This window comes from Numenius arquata, chromosome 6 (assembly GCF_964106895.1).
Source record: "Numenius arquata chromosome 6, bNumArq3.hap1.1, whole genome shotgun sequence".
NCBI classification, from domain to species: domain Eukaryota; kingdom Metazoa; phylum Chordata; class Aves; order Charadriiformes; family Scolopacidae; genus Numenius; species Numenius arquata.
In genome coordinates, this window is record NC_133581.1 from 7,731,414 (window position 1) to 7,751,909 (window position 20,496).

At 40.9% G+C, this 20,496-nt stretch overlaps 1 protein-coding gene across 1 annotated transcript; it reads right to left on the minus strand.

The window, feature by feature from the left end:
* Nucleotides 1-2,147: 2,147 nt before the first annotated feature.
* On the minus strand, nt 2,148-14,692 carry DLK1 (delta like non-canonical Notch ligand 1). The gene is made up of 5 exons (XM_074149642.1): nt 14,517-14,692; nt 13,524-13,587; nt 12,956-13,086; nt 6,918-7,059; nt 2,148-3,300 (listed from the first exon to the last, which is right to left on the minus strand). Exons 1-5 carry the CDS (start codon nt 14,584-14,586, stop codon nt 2,559-2,561), a joined length of 1,149 nt encoding a protein of 382 aa, XP_074005743.1. The 5' UTR covers nt 14,587-14,692; the 3' UTR covers nt 2,148-2,558.
* Between the last annotated feature and the right edge of the window lie 5,804 nt (nt 14,693-20,496).

Here is a 20,496-nt window from a genome sequence, read left to right on the forward strand (position 1 = left end):
GCTGAGCTAATGACCTTTTCTTTGAAGAGGTTCTTCTGTCTAGGTACGAAGAAATATACTGTGATGGAGAAGTTGCCAACTGGGTCACCATGGGCAAAAATCATGTGAGAGTTTATAAACATGAATTATAATTACCTGCATTTTGTATTTTAAACACAAGCTTTGTTACCCAAAGCTTTGCTCTGGCCTGAGATAGAGCTAGCTGTAAGGGCTGACAGAACCTCTGCTCAAAGGCAGAGGTGCACAGCTGGGTCTGGAATCCGAGCACCAATTCCTAGCGGATACCTACAGTTGCAAGTGGTTTTGAATCAAAGCTGCAAGCTACCCAATGGAGTCATTCAACATCTCTGATTATCTCCAAGTTGAGCCTAACATACTTCTAATCACAGAACAGATCACATATTAAAATGTACAGTATTGAATAACATGTTTGAAATACATTGTTTTACAAGAAATGTGTAAAATCCCTTGGCTTATTTTTCATGGCTTCAAATTCAACACTGATTACCTGATTTTACCTTCATCTGGTTTTCTTAGTCATCTTTGCTAAGACTGGTTGAAAAGTTGCTGGTTTTGATGAATTGGTTTTGTCTTCTCAACAAGAGTTTGAGAGGGAGCACCTGCTTGCTTGAAAATTTTCATCCTGTTAACTAGAAGTCAACACTTTCTACTGTAACATCTCAACACTATTTTTCCTGTTAGCTCTAATCTTTGCACTACATTGTAATGCTATCATATGTGCAAACATTATCAGCAATACAGCTAAACCTCCTATATAGTCATAGCAATTAAGAGAAACGTCAATAGAAAAAAACCTAGAGTAGTGACCTGTATATGCTCTAAGGTTTGGGTTTTGGGGTTTTTTCTCCTTTTTATTTGAGCAGCTGTTAACGGATTAAGGACGAGCATAATTATCAGACAACTTTGAAGAAGCTGTTAGATGTTCCTATCTGGGTGGCCGGGGAAATAAATTGTTACTTAACAGCAGCTAAAGACATCTTTAGGCACTGTGTTTGGAAAGGGAGCAGCCAGGGTCAGGCCACCCAGTAAGGAAGTAAAGCCAGGAGACCTAGGAGGGTTGACCCCCAGGTGGGACGTGCCCTCACCAACAGCACAGTCTCACAGAGGCTGAACACATCACCAGAGTTGGTGCTGGTAATGGGGTCCATCAACAGTGCCAGACACAGCAAGTGATAAACCAGGTCCAGGGTCCATCCATGGGCTCCAAAAGGAGACAGGCTGAAGCACAGGTCCAAAAGGACCTTCGGCAGGGGAGTTGGACTAGATGATCTTTATGATCCCTTCCAACTCTAAAAAAAATTCAGTGAAATTCAGTGAAAGGCACATCCGGGAGATGGGCTACTTACATTACAGGTCTGAGGTCCATCCAGGAGGCGGAGACGGAGACCAGCACTCCTACAGAATGTCTCAGATCAGGACCAATATACCCCTGAGCTGACCTGAAATGGGCCTGTGGGCAGGGCATGGGTGAGGACCCCAGGTGAGGCTCTTCAGGGACATTAAAACCTATTAGTGCTCTCAGACCCCTAACAATTTTGTGGCTATCATGAGCCTTTGCCTGTTTGCCAGTGCTGCTTTTGATTCTTGAAAATCTTGTCTTCTCCTTTAAATGTGATAGAGAAAAAGTAGAAATGAAGAATTAAAAGCAGCTGACCTCTTTCAGGTGACACAAGTTATCTTTTTGTTTCTCCTCATGACACAGGCATGTAAGATACTTCTCTCAGCAGAGTTCTTTGAGGAATATTTATAGAAAACTCAGAATCAGATCCTTTACATCTCTATCTAGTGTCTGCATAGAAAGTATGACCAAAGACATTGAACACCTTTTGAACGTTTTGGCAGATAAATAGTACAATTTATGGAGGCAGCATCCCAAGCAACAGACACCTTTAACCTGAAATTAATATCACAAAGATCTATTAGATTCTAGAGAAGGATTAATCTCTCTTACAAGCATGTGAAAAATAGCAAAATTGACTGGATATGTGAGACATCGGTGTGCATTTGTTCCTGTTGATTACAATCTCTACAGTCTTTATCACAGACAGCAGAAGAATCAGACAGGGACACTTGTTTTGGACTTCGTTGTAGCATAACATTTTAGAAATGACTAAATAAACCAGTATAGCCCTTAACTGCTGTTTATTTAAAAAAAAAACAAAACAAAAATCCAAAAAAACCCAAGCTCTTTACTGTGTAATTTACAGGTACAACATTTGCCAAATAAACTATACACAAGACAAAGCTGCAATACAGTTCCAGTGGTAAATTAACTTTTATTTTACAAAAAAAAATAGCTGCCTTGAAAAGAAATCAAATTAACATTCCTTGTTCTTTAATCCATTTTTTTTTTAACTTTTATTTTGGGGAATGAAAAAATCCTTAGCAATAGAGATGCATTGTATTTCTTCATTAGCACTCAGCACAAGCTACAGCAAATGTACCCACAAATATGGAGGCCAATCACAGGCAATAAATCCAATCTATTTTACATATTGCTATGAAAAGTTGCAAGTTGCTGCTCAGTTTTCAAGGGCCTAGATGGCAGTGTAGTTTTTAGTGTAATTAGTCAATTTGATCTTCTCTGGGAAGATAATATTAACTGAGAGGTTTTCCCCATTGTTAGATTTCAGAAAAAAGTTCTTTTTCTTGCGTAGGAGATGACTATATTTGGCGTTAGCAAGCCACATTTCACATTTTGAAAAAAATACAATCCCAGTTGTACCCAAGACAACAAGACATGTAAGCAAGCCCAGTACAACAAAACATATCACCTGGCTTCTACTGAGCAAGGGATCTGCATTTTGAATTGTTTCTTTCATTGTTATTTTCAGGATTTCTTGTTGATGATGTACTGATCTGTGATGAGCTTTTGGGGGTGGCTTGTAATTCTGCATGTGCTTTGTCTCCATATTCACTCCAGAGAGGCTTGTGTTTTTGCTGGGGTGTTTGCAGGTTGCACCAACAAATTCTGGTTTACAGATGCATTCGAATCCTCCTTGGGGTTGTTCGCTGCATGTCCCTCCATTCTCACACGGGCCACTTGCACAGAATATGACACGGCTGCTGCAGAGCTTTCCCGTATACCCATGGGGACAAAAACAGCTGAAATCTGCACCAATATCTGTACATGTTCCTCCATTTTCACAGGGGTTGGATTCACAGTCATCTCTATCTATTTCACAGAAGTTGCCGGCAAAACCAGAAGGGCACAGACAGGAAGCGTGTGGTGCAAAACCATTGTCATCAATGCATGTTCCTCCATTCTGGCAGGGAGAGCTAGGACAGGTAACAAACACATAGACAGAAGTGAGTTAAAGCTGAATGAAAGAAGCTATTAGGAAACACTTTACATAATAAAAGGAGCTGGTTTTCTTTAGAAGAGCCAATTCCAAATGCAAATCCACTCAAGTCAATGAAGTTGAACAAAGAATGAGTTTGTGCAAGAGTTTTGTCAATACAGATTATAAAATCTTCTGCTGACCCTTCGGGCAGGATTAGTACACCAGCATATAAACTCAATTTGAAGAGCTGTGAAGGGATTTAAATTATTTCAAACATTTATTAAAATTAAGCTTCCAAGTGTTTTCATAAGCTTAGAGCTATTCAGCTGAGCAACTATTCAGACAAGACTGAACAAAGACACTAGGAGCATAGCTTTCTTTTCCACCTGATTATTCATAAGATAATCTATGTATTGTATTGGCAAAGTAAAACACTCTGCCATAGCAGCTACATGTAAAGCTGATTGTTTTTATCCTGCCTCTCCAGTGCAAACCCTTTATGAACTTAAAAATTACTAGCCTGGTACTATGTTTTAAGTGATGTAAATTCACTGGGACACCTTTCTTTACCTTTGCAATGTAACTATGCCTTACTGAGTGTAAGGCCAAATGATAGGACCGAAAGGCACAAATGTGCAATTTAGTGGAGCTAGCAATGTGCGCTTGCACCCCAGAAAGCCAAACGTATCCTGGGCTGCACCAAAAGAAGCATGGCCAGCAGGTTGCGGGAGGTGATTCTACCCCTCTACTCTGCTCTGGTGAGATCCCACCTGGGGTACTGTGTCCAGGTCTGGGGCCCCCAACATAAGAAGGACATGGACCTGTTGGAGCGAGTCCAGAGAAGGGCCACAAAGTTGATCAGAGAGCTGGAGCACCTCTCCTATGAGGACAGGCTGAGAGAGTTGAGGTTGTTCAGCCTGGAGAAGAGAAGGCTCCGGGGAGACTTTATGGCAGCCTTCCAGCTCCTAAAGGAGGCCTACAGGAGAGATAGGGAGGGACTCTTTTATCAGGGAATGGAGCGATAGGACGAGGGGTAACAGTTTTAAACTGAAAGAGGGTAGATTTAGATTAGATATTAAGAGGAGATTCTTTACTGTGAGGGTGGTGAGACACTGAACAGGTTGTCCAGAGAAGTTGTGGATGCCACATCCCTGTAAGTGTTCAAGGTCAGGCTGGATGGGGCTTTGAGTAACCTGGTCTAGAGGAGATGTCGCTGCCCATGGCACGGGTGTCAGAACTAGATGATCTTTAAGGTCCCTTCGAACCCAAACCCATTCTATGATTCTATGTTTAAATAAATAAGGTATTAATATTAATGTCCTTTAATAGAAGGACATTTACTTTGCATTTTGGCATTGAACGCATGCTCAGCAAGGTGTGGTACATGGGGACTAGTTGTGGAAATATGGACTTACCACTTCTTGCTTTCCAAATACCGCACTTTCATTTTAGAATGTACCACTCACTGCTCTGCTTCAGTGCAAAACTTCAGAACTTCACGCAGATGTCACTAATGCAAATACATCTGCCTGATTTTGTAAACAAACTAGAACAATCACTTTGATTTGTGAATTGTCTTGGTTCCATCTGTGAATATTAACTTAAGGAGCCAGCAGCAATGCTTTGTAATATCAACATTGTTAACATTACCACTGAGGTAGAGAGGAACTGAGAGGAAGTGAAAGGTGATTGAGATGGCAGCATATGACGAGGCTTCTTTCCAGGATGTGAGGTGCACTCTCTGGTGGACTGTGAAGTATTAGCCAACACCAAGAGCTTATGCTGAGAACAGTCATCCTTTTAAACTAAAAGCAGTTTTGCAGAGCCTGATACTCATTTTCCTGAAAGGAACCAGCTTCCTAGAGAAAAATAACAGCTGTTTCAAGAACGTTGTTACATTATGAAAATTGTTCATGATTTCCAGACAAGCTCACAAGCATTCAGTTCGAACCCAGAGTACTATCAGAAAAAATGTAGTTTCAGCGATTTAAACCATGAGGATTTTAATAAAGTACATGGAACTAACCTGTGTTTTTTCATTGATACTGCACCTCACCTATTCTTTGGCATAGTTAATATATGTCCACGTTGAACTACTGAAATATTTGCTCTACAGATGAAAAGTGGATAAAGCAAGCTATTCACATTCCCTATGTTTGGCAAGTAGCTTCGATGTCATTCAAGGCACTCGCGAGGAACTTAAATTTCCTCGTTGTCAATGAAAAGAAATAGGCAAATCAGAGCAGTTATCTTAGACGCTGAAAGTGAACACAGAAAGAACTGTGTGACTATACCCCAATTAAAAGCAATGGCAAAAAAATTCCACTGACATAGAATCACAGAATCATAGATTTTCTAGATTGGAAGGTTTTAAGAATGGCAGTTCTTGCCAGAGACAGTGAGATGTGTTAGTGTTCCCTAAGCAAGAGTGGACAAGTCTTCAGGAAGATTTAGTCATAAGGTAGACCTGAATATTGACAATTATCTATTGCTGAGCAAAAAGAGAACCAGCGAGCACTAATATGGAGCTAGAAAGAAAGAAGGCAATCTCCAAAAAGAATCTTAAGGTGATAGTTTTACCAAGCTTGTATCCACCAGAAAGGCATTTTGTATGCTTATGGGATCAGATCCTTGATGAGCTAGAAGACAGCAGATACTTCTAGATTTCAATAAAAACACCAATCCACATTTTTTTTTTAACTTTGAAAGGTCATCCTTTTTTTCAAACAGTTCTACCAGTGATACCGCTGAAAGTTTTTCAGTCTGTGCCCACTGCGTCCTGACCTTTCACTGGGCACCAGTAAGAAGAGCCTGGCTCTACCTTCTTTTGCTTCTCCCCGTCACGTATTTATACACATAGACAATTTCCCCCAGATCCTCCTCTTACGTAGGCTAAATAATCCAGCTCTCTCAGCCTCTCTTTATAAGAAAGATACTTCTTAATCATCTTCATAGTGCTTCGATGGAGTCGCTCCAGTGTGTTCACTTCCTTCTTGTACTAAGGAGCACAGATCTGTCTCCACATGTGTCTCACCAGGACTGAGAGGAGAGGAAGGATCACCTCCTTCAACCTGCTGGCAATGCTGTTTCTAATGTCCCACTTAGAGAATGGAGAGCAATGGCCTCCCACATCCTATTCTCGTGGAAGTGAGATTATCTCCTTCAGTAAACTATGGACATACCATTATATGTCAGTTAAGAAAAATGACAGGCTGGTGGACTAGACGTTTTTGTGCATACAGCTTGTGCGTTAGCTACTGTTCTTATTACTGTATATGGTTTGTGTATACAATTATCTCTCACTACAGTTGAGAACACAAGATGGGAGGTTACTTCAAGTTTTGTTTACTAAAATCATGGGAAAGCATAAATTCATCACAGCAAAATGTGCAAGTTATTACTCTTAGTACTCAAATTATGCACACAAACTCATGCTGATAATCTGTAAATCTTTGCAACATGAACTGATCAGATTTGTAAAGTTTGATAAAAATATTAGCAACTGGCAGAAACATATATTTTAGCACAGAGATACTTCCATTTAGCAAAGAATTCTGAATAGTAGTCAGTAGGAGTGTGGATTTCAAATTCATGTCAGAAATCAATATTTACCCATTAATAATGCAGGGTCCTTTTTTGAGATGGCAGTTTTTTCCTGTAAATCCCTGGGCACACAGACAAATATATCCTCCATCACCAGTCTCTATGCACGTTGAGTTATTGGTGCAGGGCTTTGCAGAACATGGGTGAATATCTGTTTAAAAATACAACCCAGGGCTCAATTAATCAAACGAGAAAGAGTCAGTAAATAGTATTTAATACTTCAAATAAAATACAGCTTTAGTGGAACTTCATCCTGCATTTTATAATTCTGGTTTATTCCCCTCTCTGTTAAAATGGAGTTCAGATTGTTCAACTATTGCAAGCACTTTCAGCTTGTTTCTTTCTTCCTAGCTGCCACTTGTGAAATACGTTTGAATTGTTCTAGTCTATAAATAAGTAATATTATCAATAAAATATTAGCAGGGGAGAAAGAACTATGTAGTCTAGTCATCCTTTCACAACCTTGGCTTCTCCATGAGCAGAATTCTGATGCAGCAATAGGGAACTGGGAATTCTCCCCGCTCCCTGCCCAAGAGCCTATCATTATGTGCTTATGAACAAACACTTCATAATAACAGAGATCAGCAAGTTACAAAAATCTCTTAAAATTTCATCTTTTGGCTGGGCTGCATCCAACCCTTACGTAACTGTACCAGAAGAGAGAGCTGTATGATGTCTGGACCCAAAGTCACACATCTCATTTTCTTTACAATTTCCCTGCTGAGCCACTTCCCACTCAAATGATTACTGAATTTTTAAAATAATTAAAATAAATAAACAAACAAGTGCATATTTTAGCTAACTAATGGAGCAGCTGCAGAGAAGTGCTGACTGCAAGTTATCTGATGTCTTGCACGCTCATGTGCACACAGACACTTTCTAAGAAGATGAAAAGGGATTTAAGGGCGTTTATATTTTACTTCCCACAACATAACATGAAAGTTAGATGATATCCCGAGGTACTGCAAAATTTTAACCATAGCAAAACATTTTAACAGCCTTAGCTTTCAAATACAATCTTCCCTGGATAAGGGGCTCTGTTTTCTAATGTATTTTCTATCCTATTCTCATTGCAAGACAACCACTTTGCATGTACTTTGAGTGTAAGCTCCAATTTTCACAAGGACCAAAAGAACCTTGAATGCTTTTTGGAGCAGTGTTGTTCCCACCTATTTTCACAGGCTTTAGAGGCAACCGATAAAGCATGAACTCTAAATTAATATTTGTGTAAAACTAAGTTGTCATGCTGCGGTACATGAAGCAATCACTGAGTTTTTTTATGGGAAGGGCACAATCAGTAGTAGTCTATGTTACAGCAAAAATTCTAGACCCTGTCTTATGCATGTCTAGCACTGGCATTAGGGGCTCCACCTGTACTCTCTTTGGTGACAGCTTACCAACACATGCCCTTGGCAAAGCAGTCAAGTGACATGTAGCACAGTATACTCCAAGCTCACACCACATGTTGGCTTTTGAGCCAACAAACGGAGGTTAAGATTCAAGTGGGAAGTCAGGGACACACTAATATGACTGTGCAGGCACAGCCAGAGATGACAAGATGACAGAGATGACTGATCTGATTTAGCAAGGTGGATCATATGCTCTGACTGGGCTGTCATATTTGTCTTGGAAATAAACTGACCAAACTGATTTTCCCTTTGTTATGTTCAGTGTTTGGTGTGGTACCTGTTCCTGTACTGTGTAGTGTCCGTCAGAGAGCCACAGAGGGAAACCCTGTGCTGTGCAGGCTGGTGCCATGTGTTCGTATACCCAATTTCAAGGCTGTGTTTCCAGAGGATGAGAAGATGCCATGCATTCAGTTAGGCAGGCTGGAGCACTCTATTGCAAAGAGGTTAACCAGCAGTGATAACACTAATAGCAACTCATAGATTCCTTCCTTTCAGTGCCATGTCTGTCCATGTGACTACAATAATGGCTATAAATGATGCCACTGATCCTGGTCTACATGTTCACAGTGGATCAAGCCCAACCTATAATCTGCACGTGTATAAATTAGGTCAAAAAAAAAGGAATGTCAAAGAAAGCGTAATCCCCAATAAGCAAGACTGGCAAACTGGTAAGAACAGAGGAGAAGGCTGAGGTACTCAACAACTTTTTTGTCACATTCTTCACTAGCAGCCTCTCTCCCCACACCTCTCAAATGGATGGACTGCGAGGAAGGGACCAGGGGAGCAAAGTCCCTCCCACTGTAAGAGAAGATCTGGTTCATGACCACCTGAGGAACCTGAACATACAGAAGTTAATGGGACCTTACGAGATGCCTCCCAGAGTCCTAAGGGAATAGGCTGATATAGTTGCCAAGCCAGTCTCCATGATATTTGAAAAGTCATGGCAGTCAGGTGAAGTCCCCAGTGACTGGAAAAAGAGAAACACTGCACCCATTTTTAAAAAGGGTAGAAAGGAGGACCCTGGGAACTACTGACCTGTCTGCCTCAACGCTGTGCCCAGGAAGATCATGGAAAAGATCCTCCTAGAAGATACACTAAGGCACATGGAGGACAAGGAGGTGATTTGAGTCAGCATGACTTCACCAAGGGCAAGTCCTACCTCACCAACCTAGTGGCCTTCTACGATGGAGTGACTACATCAGTGGACAAAGGAAGAACTACAGATGTTGTCTTTCTGGGCCTCTGTAAGGCCTTTGACATGGTGCCACACAACATCCTTCTCTCTAAATTGGAGAAGTATGGATTTGATGGGTAGTTTGTTCAGTGGATAAGGAATTGGTTGGATGGTCACATCCAGAGGGTAGTGGTAAACAGCTCAATGTCCAGTTGGAGGTCAGTGACAAGTGGTGTCCCTCAGAGGTCTGTACTGGGACCAGTACTGTTCAACATCTTCATCAATGACATACAGTGAGATCGAGTGCATCCTCAGCAAGTTTGCGGACAACACCAGCTGGGTGGTGCGGTTGACATGCCTGAGGGAGGGGATCCATCCAGAGGGACCTGGACAACCTTCAGAAGTGGGTCTGTGTGAACATCATGAGGTTCAACAAGGCAAAATGCAGGGTCCTGCATGTGGGTCGGGGCAACCCCCAGTATCAATACAGGGTGGGGAATGAAGGGATTGACAGAAGCCCTGTGGAGAAGGAGTTGGGCGTAATGATGGATGAAAAGCTGAGCGAAGCATGAGCTGTTAATGTACGCTGACAGCCCAGAAGGCTAACCATATCCTGGGCTGCATCACAAGAAGCATGGCCAGCAGATCAAGGGAGGTGATTCTGCTCTTCTGCTCCACTCTGGTGAGACCCCACCTGGAGTACTGCGTCCAGCTCTGGAGCCCTCAGCACAGGAAAGACATGGACCTGTCAGAGTGAGTACAGAGGAGGGCCACAAAAATGGACAGAGGGGTGGAGTGCCTCTCCATGATCCAAGCAAGGAGACTAACTTTTCTAGATAACAGAAAAAGAGATATCACCACCAGTCCAAATCTTTTTCCCTCCCATGCTTAGCAAGAAAATAAGCTGCTGAGACTATATCTATATGTTACAAATACTTCAAGTGTTTACAGTAATGGTCAAATGAACTTCAGACCCTCCCACAGTTTTCCATTGCTGATTTTGCCATCCTTGTGAGTTGGCATTTGCTCACAGTTGGTAACATTAAAACAGTGGCTATGGCAGAAATTCCCTGGCAAATATTACACTTTCTATAGCAGCAAAAAGGAAGAATTTCAAGAGATTGCCAAAACTACAGTACTCGCAGCCCTTCATCAATTTCCACAGAAACAACTGAAATGTAGCTTTCTAACATACCCTATCTCAGTACACACCCGAAGCTAAAAATTGTCTCCAGTAGCTAAAAACTGGCACTTAATGTCATATGCATGTGAAAAATATAACAACCATGGCCTGCTCTCATCAGACACAAACATTTTGTATCAGAAGAGACAGGCAGGGAATCTGGTACTTTTTGGTAAGAAATTGATGAGTTTGAATTCCCACATTTAAAAAACAGTAAGAGCAGAAGCCTTCAAAAGCCTTCCATTTTCCTAAACCAATCAAGTTTCATTTAGTGGCACCTATTAATGAGTTATAGCAGTCTGTAGTGTCTTTACATAGCCAGGAAACTAACACCAACTTTTTGGGCAGAGGATGAGACCAGTCGCTGTAGATTTAACCCATTTGAAGTTTTAGTGCTTTATTGGGTCAGGATAACAATTTGTAGCAACCTTCCAGTAGCAAGAAAAGGAGGATCCCTCTCTTGATCCCTTGTGGCAAAACAATGCACTTAGAGTAGATAAATCCTCTGGGATTAAAGACTTTCAATATAACATGTCCCTGCAGATGAAAAGATGGCTATTTCTTTTTGGCTGAATATTCTTGGCAGCTCTTCACGGGGATTTAGATTCAAATTGGCAAAGAAGACTCTGAGTGTTAAGAGAAATAATAGTTTCTGAACTTAAGCAAGGAATACCTTTTTTTTTTTGTATTATAGAACTATCTTAATTAATGTGTATTAAAATAATGTTTTTCCATAAAGATATGGGTACAGTTTCCAAAGCATTGTTTTGCATCCTAAGTACCAGATGCAAGAGGGAAAGGTTGCAAAGCTGAGAATTGCGGAGATATTTAAGTGCCTAGAAATTCAGCTAGGTGCTTCATATGGCTTTTAAAAGTATGGCCAGCTTGAAAAATTTAATATTATCTTACAAGAATCTTTAGGTGTGAGGATGTTACCTTTAAAATTCTGGTCCTCTGGAGTCACTGGCAAGCAATAGAACTGAGCCTCCTAAGGTGGCAGTCGGAGGTCATTCTGTCTAGTTTTAGAAATCTATGATTGTAGATCACAGACAACAGAGGACCCCATTCCTCCTCACTAACTGTAATGAGAATCTAGGTGGCTGTCTCAGGTATAAACACATCTGTGAGAGGTGTCAGAACAACATCACTGAGAGCTTACAGTCACATCTGCACCACTGCTACTGCAGCTCCTGCAAACACACCAGGACTAGCTTTAAATTAAGAAGTTTGTCTATGCTTATGTGTGCAACCAGTGAGTTTGAGCTGTAAAACCTGTTGAGAAGCTAAATGAGTACTTGAATACCTTGCACCAAGCTCAATGCCACTGCAAGGATGTAGACTACCTGAAATCTTCTGAGTCTTTATTCATCTTGAAAATGTTATCCAGTTCAAACTGTGTCATCATTAATTACTGTTTTGGGTATGCATGGACAGAACGCAGGCACGCTCTATAAATTATAAACTGCCAAACAACAAAAGCCTGAAAGACATGAAAAGAGAATGAAGCCCTGGACACCTGTCCTCTTCCAGCTTCAGTTACACAGGCTGAACAGGCGCATCCTCCTGGATGCTCGTGTGGTTTCAGCCCCCCCAGGTCTCTTTGGCTGAACGTTTGCCTGTGTCAGCCAAAATAAACCAGCTCAGCAAAGGCCAATTCTTTAGCTTGCTTACTCTAAGCTGGCTCATTCTGACTGGCAAGGAGTGAGAGACCGCACAGAAGAGCTGTGCTTATCCCTCAGATCTGAGAGAGAAGTGGCAGTCTGTTCAGACAGACCTTTTTTCTCAGTTTTACTAATGCTACTCCACTGAATCATCACTGGGTTAAGTAAAGGAAGAAATAAGCACGATGTTTTCCTTTTAAAGAATTATTAAGTATTATGCTCACATCTTTCTGAAAAGAAAGTAGCATATATATAATGTGTCAGGTAATTATTTCAAATTATTTAATATATACAAGACTTGTATTTTTATAGAAAAGGCTTATATGACAACAAGGGAGCTGCTATTTGTTGGCCTTGTCCACAATGATCAATATTTAAAATAGAATGATGAATTTACGTTTTGTTTGCACGAACGCCCAGTTACAAAGGATATTGCATGTTTCTGCCTAAATTATTATGAAAGTTCCAGGTTTATGTGCCACTGACCAGAATCCCCTTATTACCCAGCACTAATATTCAATCTTTTAAAATTAGTTATCCAGAAGGACTTTTGCATGCCTCCAGCACCAGATGGGGCTGTTCCACCTCACTTGCTCAAGGATAGGAAAGGATGTGCAAACCTATGTCACAGAGGCTGCCAACCCAGCCCTCTTCACAGATGCACTGCCAGGGCTTGGCACAGCTGCCGTGCAAACACCCAGGGAAAGGAACACACTGATTACAAAGAGCACCCTGCCAACCAGGCTGACACCTGAAAGAGATAAAAGACAAGATAGAGGCATAGTTTATTTTTAATAAACATAATTACAAGGATGTTCCCCTTTTTGAGGCACAATAAATAAACTTTCGGATACAAAATTGGACTATGCAGCACATTTGAACAAAAAGATACCATCAATGCTTCTGCGATACTAGAAGCAGTTTATGTGAAGAAAACCGTTTCATGCAGTGAGAAAAAAAAAAAAAAATGCTAATCAATGTAAAAACTTTTCTTACTGGAAAAAGCAGACTAAAAAGGCACTTAAATGTCTATGCTCTGTGATTCCAGTTACTGTATCCTGTTGTTTCATTACACTTCCACATTTTCAGAGGACAAATAATTTCAGGTTCTGTCTATTTTACAAGGACTATGAATTATTGAAGCTGACCATTCCTGCACTAACAGCCCTATCTGACAGATCTTTTTACCTGCATTCACTGGGAAATTCACAAAATCCATTCTCTGGGTGGCAGCCAGTTTTACAGTTCACGCCTGGAAGAAGAGGTTTATAATATCAACCAGAAAAATCAGCATCAGGAAAAAAATCGTATCATGTCCTATACACATTACTGATGTTTTAATAGAACCCAGACTGCATAACGTTCTGATTTTTTCCTTCAAACACATGGTTTTGCAACATAAAATTTTAAATGAACTTAATCTGGAGCACGTCACAAAGTGTTCCTGTAGGATAAGTGAAATGACATAAAGAATGAACTGCAAAAGAATACCAAGTCAGCTTAGCATATGAGAAGTGTAATATCACTATACGCTACTTTAAAAGGGAAATTTCAGAACAGATCCACGTATGTCATTTCACAACATGACAATCCAAATGCATTGTTTCAGAACTACTTGCAACACAGGACTACCTTCAGTCAGAAAAGAAATTCCATTTAAAACAATTTATACTAAAAGTGTTGAATTCATTTCAACCCTACATCAAAAGGAAAAAAAAAAAAAAAATCACCATTTTCATTAAATCATGCACGAATAACATAAGTTAAGGTCTCAGTCACAATTTTTTGTTTGTTTCCAGTTTGGGACTCCATGATCTGAAAGGTCCCTTCCAATCTAGACAATTCTATGATTCTAAGTATTTGCACCAAGCAATGCTTCTCTGAAATACCAGCATTAGCCACTGACACCCTACGCCAACGGCAGGAGAAATGCCCTCAGAGGGATGCTCTAAGGAAAACCCTCCTGAAGACCACCGGGATCTCCGGCCGGAGCCAGCGCTGGGGAAGCCTCTGCCTTGCGGGGGGCGGGGGCTGCAGGAGGGCTCCCGCCGCCGCTTTCCTCCCGGCCCCGGCAAACTCCCGAAAACTTTCCTAACTCGCCTCCCCCTCTCCACGCCGCGGTGTCCGCTGCTCGCCACCCTCCCGCCGCCCTCCTCCAGCGCTGCCCGCCGCCGGCCTTACCTGGGGCCGCGGGGAGGACGAGGGGTAGCAGGCAGCAGCAGCCGATGAGCCCGACGGCGCTCAGCCCCATGGCCGGGGCCGCTCCGCGCTCCTCCGCACCGCCCCGCGGGGAGCTCGGCGGAGGGCGGCGGCGGCGGCAGCCGGGAAGGCGGCAATCCCCGCCCGCAGCGCCGCCGGGCTGCGGTGCGACGGGGCGGGAGGAGGGATGGGAGGGAAGGAAGGGAAGGGAGGAGAGGGCTGCCCGCCTCCTCCCGGTCCCCCCGTGCCCCCCGAGCCCCTGCCTAACCCTGCCGCTCCGAGCCCGCTCTCCTGCGCGGGGGCGGAGAGAGGAGCCGAGCGCCCTGCGCACCCCCCGCACCCCAGCTTGTATGGTCGCGGGCAAGGGGAGGGCGCGGGAGAAGGGAGGTCTGGTGGGGGTGTGTTAAGCACGCCTCTTACCTCGTTAAAACTTACTCCGGCTATCCACAGAGAGCTAACTGGCGGTTCGTCTTCGGAAATCTGTAAGATTTCTCTCCTTAGTCACTCACATCAGAGCTCCAACTTTTTCAGGAAAAAACCACAACAAAAGCAAGGAAGGTAAAACATTTTATGTTTCTGAGGCTAAAGAGTTAAAAAAAAAAAAAAAAAAAAAGAAAACAAACCACCCCAACCTCTACCTTTAGTAGTCTTTTATACACTGAACAGATCACAAAGAAACATTGATTCCACCAAAAGGTAATTTAAATACTGTGTTTTATTCTGTGACTATTCCTTCCTCTTTGCTATCTTTTTATTCTTCATTTGAGCTGTCCCTTATGGAAATAGACTGGCTATTTCTTATTCTTTCTTGTTCTTTGTTTTCTTCTTTAAGGAAGTTATGTCTGAGTTTTAGGATTCCTGAGGGACCTGTTTTCTTATGCTTGCTGATGTAGTGCTTTCTTCCACCAGGCTTCTTTTACCATTTTGTCTGCATTTATGTGAAGCAACTAGAGATCCCTGTAATATGGTAAGAAAACTATACAACCATCTGTTTTTTTTCTCTAGAATTACAATAGGCTAATTCAAGATTACCTGCCTGAAAATATACACACTGGAAAGCACCCGTTAGCTTCAGATAGCCCATTTGCTGGTAGTTGAAGACAATGATGTCACTTAGGTTGGAAAAGTTTGCTTCTATTAATGCTGACTTTTAGTTTTAACCAAGAATGGGAAAAGTGAAGGAGAGAAAAAAGAAGAGCAGAGAATGAAGGGTGGTTTAAAAGACTACACTTAGGAATTAGGTGTGAGAGGCAGACATTGCTGCTTCAAAGCTCTCTGAAAGTTCTGGGATCCGAGATAAGCTGTGCCTATCTGACTCTACAGGCACAGATTGCCTCCACGACTTTTCTGCTTGTCTTGCTTTCCTTTTACTACTGACACATTACTTACTGTTTTGAAAAGGTTACTTTGCTGTCACAGCTTTTGCTGTAGCTCACCAGACCAAGCCTTGCTTGGGTATTGTGAATGATCCTCTAGAGAAGTGAAAATGTAGAGCGGTGATGATGACTGCTTAATCCTTTGCTCCGCCCTTCTGTGAACCTGTGCTTGTCTAGGTTAAATAGCAGCAGCTCTTGGTTAGTCTTGTTCGCTTTGCTTTTATTCTGACTATCTTCATTATTTATTTACACTCAGGTTGTTGTAGGTCCAGGGTTGCTTGTTCCTCCCTTAGGTCATAGGTTCTCTACTAGGCGATGTAGAAGCCTTTTAATGTTAGACCTTCGCGTTTTTTGACCAGGAGATAACCTGGGTAGTTAAAAAGCCTACAAATGTTCTATGATTTTAGATACCCTCCAGTACCTTGACCAACTGGTCAAAGGAAAGCTTTTATCTTTCTGCCTTCTAATCTAGACAGCTAGCAGAAATTTCTCCTTGTATTCTTTTTAATTCAGACCTTAAAGTAGAGATGTTGTAGAATTCATAGATTTTATCCGTACACTCAGTGCTGTCAAATTATCTGATCTAATTTGCATTGTAAATATACACTCTAACATATGATGACACGTTTCTTCTATTTTCTGAGTTAACTACTGAACAGCAGCTGTATTGTCCAAAACTGATAATTTATGAAAAAATCATTAGGAACAATCCCATATACAATATGTTATAATCACCATTGCAAACTTAAATTTTTGTACTCTCTTTTTCTTGCTTGTTTTTCAGGATTTTTACATTTTTTGCAAAGATACACCATCGGGCAAAAATGATCTATTTTTTTTAGAACAACTCTACTTTTTACTCTTCTGTGTCTCAGGTGCCTCTTGGATTGCTGAAATTAGGACAGATATCAATTTTCCCATTTATTCTACTTACTTTAAGAGTCATCTAAACAAAACCTGCTAATTTTATTTCCGAGAGGTCAGAATTCTTTTTGTTAGAGTGAAGTCTACCCAACATAACCAGAATCTGTTGGAACAGAATCTGCCCAGAAACTAATCCAAAAATAATTTCAAAACAGAAACCCCAGCGTTCTGTAAATCCGGACTAATTCTCTCCTCTCCCTTTCTTCCACCTGAGCAAACTAAACTGCAAATCATTTTTACTTAGCTCCCTTGCTGCCAAAAACACTCTCATCCAAATCTCAATAGTCTTCACAATAGTCCTTGAAAATTATAGTAACTGTGTTCTGGCAGATGTTAGTGATTTGTACTGAGAATAAGATTTTTTCTGTTTTTTTTTTTTAAGTCTTTATATTAGAAATTGGAAAGTAAAGAACATCACGTAATCTTTGTCTCTGTATGGAGATTATTCAAGGTGTTAATGATTGTACTTACTGCTTCACCTAAAAATACTTGAGTGGTGAGTACGGATTGAGGAGTGCTGGTCTAGTGAGCTCCCGATAGTCTGTCATACTTTGGAAACAGTTTCATGGAAACCTTGGAACCTTGGGAGATTTACTTTGGAAATTGCTGGAGGAATCAGGGGTGTCAGGTCATCAGGTCAAGACACTGGCTGCAACAACTGAATTCAGAAGAAAGTCTTCTTGGATCGTTTTCCAGAAACTGAGATATTGCTATTTCATTTTTTTTCCCAAGAAAATAGCACACAACAATCCTGCATTCTTAGACAAGGATAATGAACATGTTCAAGGACTGAGCTACTGGAAAAAGGAGACTGAAACTGAGAACTTAAGCTTGGTGAGAACTTCTTTTTGTACACTGAACATAGAAACAGAACGCTTCAACCTTCTGGCCAGCAGCGTGCAAGCAACTTTACAAAGTCTGAAAATCTAGAAGCAGCAAGGAATCCTTGAAGTTCTGTACTCATACTCCCAACTGCTTGTTTACCTACTAATATAACACCTTTTGACCAGAGAGAAGTTAAATCAGATTTTTATTTCATTATTGCAAGAATCTGGAGATGGAGAATCTGTATCAGTGACAAGAAACACAAAGCAGGTCACCAATATAACAGCTCCTAAGGGTCCCTGCAAACTCCTGGTAGCTAAAATCTGAGGCTAACAGTAGATTCACATAGAAACCATATCTGAGACCTCACATGAGAGGGAGTGAGAACGGTGATTAATTTGGGCAATCCTTGTGCATATCTCAGAGACAAAGAAAAAAGAAATAACTACAGAGGAGTGCCATATCCCTGGCAAAGCAGCAATACTTTGTGAATGAGAGTATCAGAAACTCTAACATTACCAGTGGGGATGTTTATCCTTTATCCCTTGAGGGGATCTCACCAGCTTTGGATATACACTGGCATAAAGTTTTAGGATATGTTAGCTGGTTTTACCAGTTTGTACTCCATAATGTACTCTGTGAGAAGCATTGTCCATTAGAAAAAAGCTCATCAGACATCATTAATGCAGCTGGAGCCTTAAGGAACTATTTTACACTCTTTATGTTAGGCTGTCCCATCCTCATGTGTGGCTGGGTGAGATGGGCTGAGACAACCTTGTTGGGGCTGAGCAGAGCATCCTCTCTCTCCTTTTCTCCTAATCTTGCTGTCCCAGCTGCACACGTGGCAGCTTTACTTCCATTACATCTGGCTCTTCAGTGAGCTGATGCAGTACACTGTGCTAGCAAATGATTGACAGGAAAACCATGAAATTATTTCTGCTGTCATTGTAGCCACTTCAGGAACGTGTTTCTGCCCTCACAAAAGGCAGCAGTTGAATGTCTGTAGACTTCAGTGGGGAGACAGGTGTCTTGTCCAGCACCTTCTGTATCAGGGCACATAAACCTGCAAGCTTTTCTGCAGAGAACAGATTTCACTACACACAGAAATAGCAGCTATCAACAGTTAGCTAGAGATTGCCAAAATATTTTTTTTTATCACAGTAATTTTTCCCCACTGGAAAAGTAGCCAGAGTGTGCAGAGCTTAAATATACAGCAATAATTTACAGGAGTTAAAGCCAAACCCATTCCCTTGCCTTGCACTGAAAATCCTCATAACCTCCCTCTCTAACTATTGACAAAGCACCAGCTCAGTGCTATCTATCACCCAATTACTACAGCACAGAGCATCCTGCCAGCTGTTTTAGAAAATACACTACATTAAATCTTGGCTGCTCTGAAGACTGAGGCAAAACTTTCATCACTAGGGCAGCTTTCCACTGACTGTAACAATCTTGATCAAAAAATGAATTCAATTTTCCCCTTTGTCAATATCAGAAAAGTCAGCGGTTTTGCCATCCCTGAGATCCTAACCTAGCCCTTCTTTGATATTGTAAAGAAAAAGCCCTAAATGTAGAAATTTGAAATATTCAGTAAGATTCTACATTTGAAGTTATTCCCCTGATAGATGTATGCACCTAGCAATTAAAATACAGCGTGGAGAAACTACCACATGAAAAACAAATCAAGACAACAACAAAAAACCTTATTCTTCTAGTAGACTTTTTTCCATCCTGCTATTCACAGCAGAAAAGATGAGAAACTGGAGGGGAAATATATGTATCATAGGCATAAAGTAAAATAAAATATATTCAGGAAATATGATTCTGTCATTAATGCAAACAAAAATGAGTTTTTATCTAAAGATGTTACAAAAAGAATACATATGTATTTATAGAAATCTAAGCAAAGATGTTTTAAAGAGCTGGGAGAGTATCACTATCCTTTTATATAGTACTGGGCTGTCTGTAGTTGAATTACATGTAGACAGGTTCATTGAAAGGTAGTGTAAGAATTGTGGAAGGACTTTTTTAGTCTAAAGAGAGAGAAATGAGAGAAGATATATCCATCATAATGTGTGAAAACAGAAAAGACAGAAGTGCAAAAAATAGTAGTGGGTAGAAGTAATGGCCAGAATGTTAGTTGGAACAAAGATTAATTTAGCCTGGATATATAGGCATTTTCTTTAACACTGAGGTTGATCAGAGAGTATGACAGTTTGCCACCAGAGCAGAGGCAAAATAATTAGGTGTCTTTAAGGAAAGGTTAAGTACACTTATGGGAAGACTAGTATAAAACCATCATTACTTGAAGGAGGTGTATGGATTAGATTATCCAAGATATCCCTTTCAAAGCCATCATTTATAGTCCATTTATTTCCATCAGGAAGATGTTCCTTTGCAAACTGATGTTAAAGAAGCCTGAATCCTAGGAAATTTTAAGAGGTGCTTGACAGTCTGATAGATTTTAATAGTATCCAGGAAGTTTGTATCATAATATGTCCAAAATATCCAACATGCTTTACCCACTTGGAGACGAAGATAATGTTCAGTTTGTAATTCATACCACCTTACTATATTTTATTTTCCTGCAGCATGAAAGATTTGATGCAGTGAATATGCACCTAGATTCTTAATAGCCAACCAGTAAACAGAACATTTTTGTTACCATGCTAGTGACATTACATTTTAAAATATATTTTTAAGTACTTTCCTGAGGCTAGTAAAGTAATTTTACTTCCTGTATAAAATATAACTAGATCTGAGACTTCATTTCGGGGCACGGGCTGCCTGTGTGTGTACAGGAGAGAAAGCAAGAGAAGAAGAAATAGTCTCTCTAT

Excerpts from the sequence above, each read along its gene's own strand:
- DLK1 (XM_074149642.1), bottom strand. The coding sequence starts at position 14,586 with ATGGGGCTGAGCGCCGTCGGGCTCATCGGCTGCTGCTGCCTGCTACCC. Across the intron at positions 13,087-13,523 it reads GAATTTCCCAGTGAATGCAG|GTGTCAGCCTGGTTGGCAGG; the intron begins GTAAAAAGATCT and ends TATCTCTTTCAG. Across the intron at positions 3,301-6,917 it reads GGACCCTGCATTATTAATGG|CTCTCCCTGCCAGAATGGAG; the intron begins GTAAATATTGAT and ends TACCTGTCCTAG.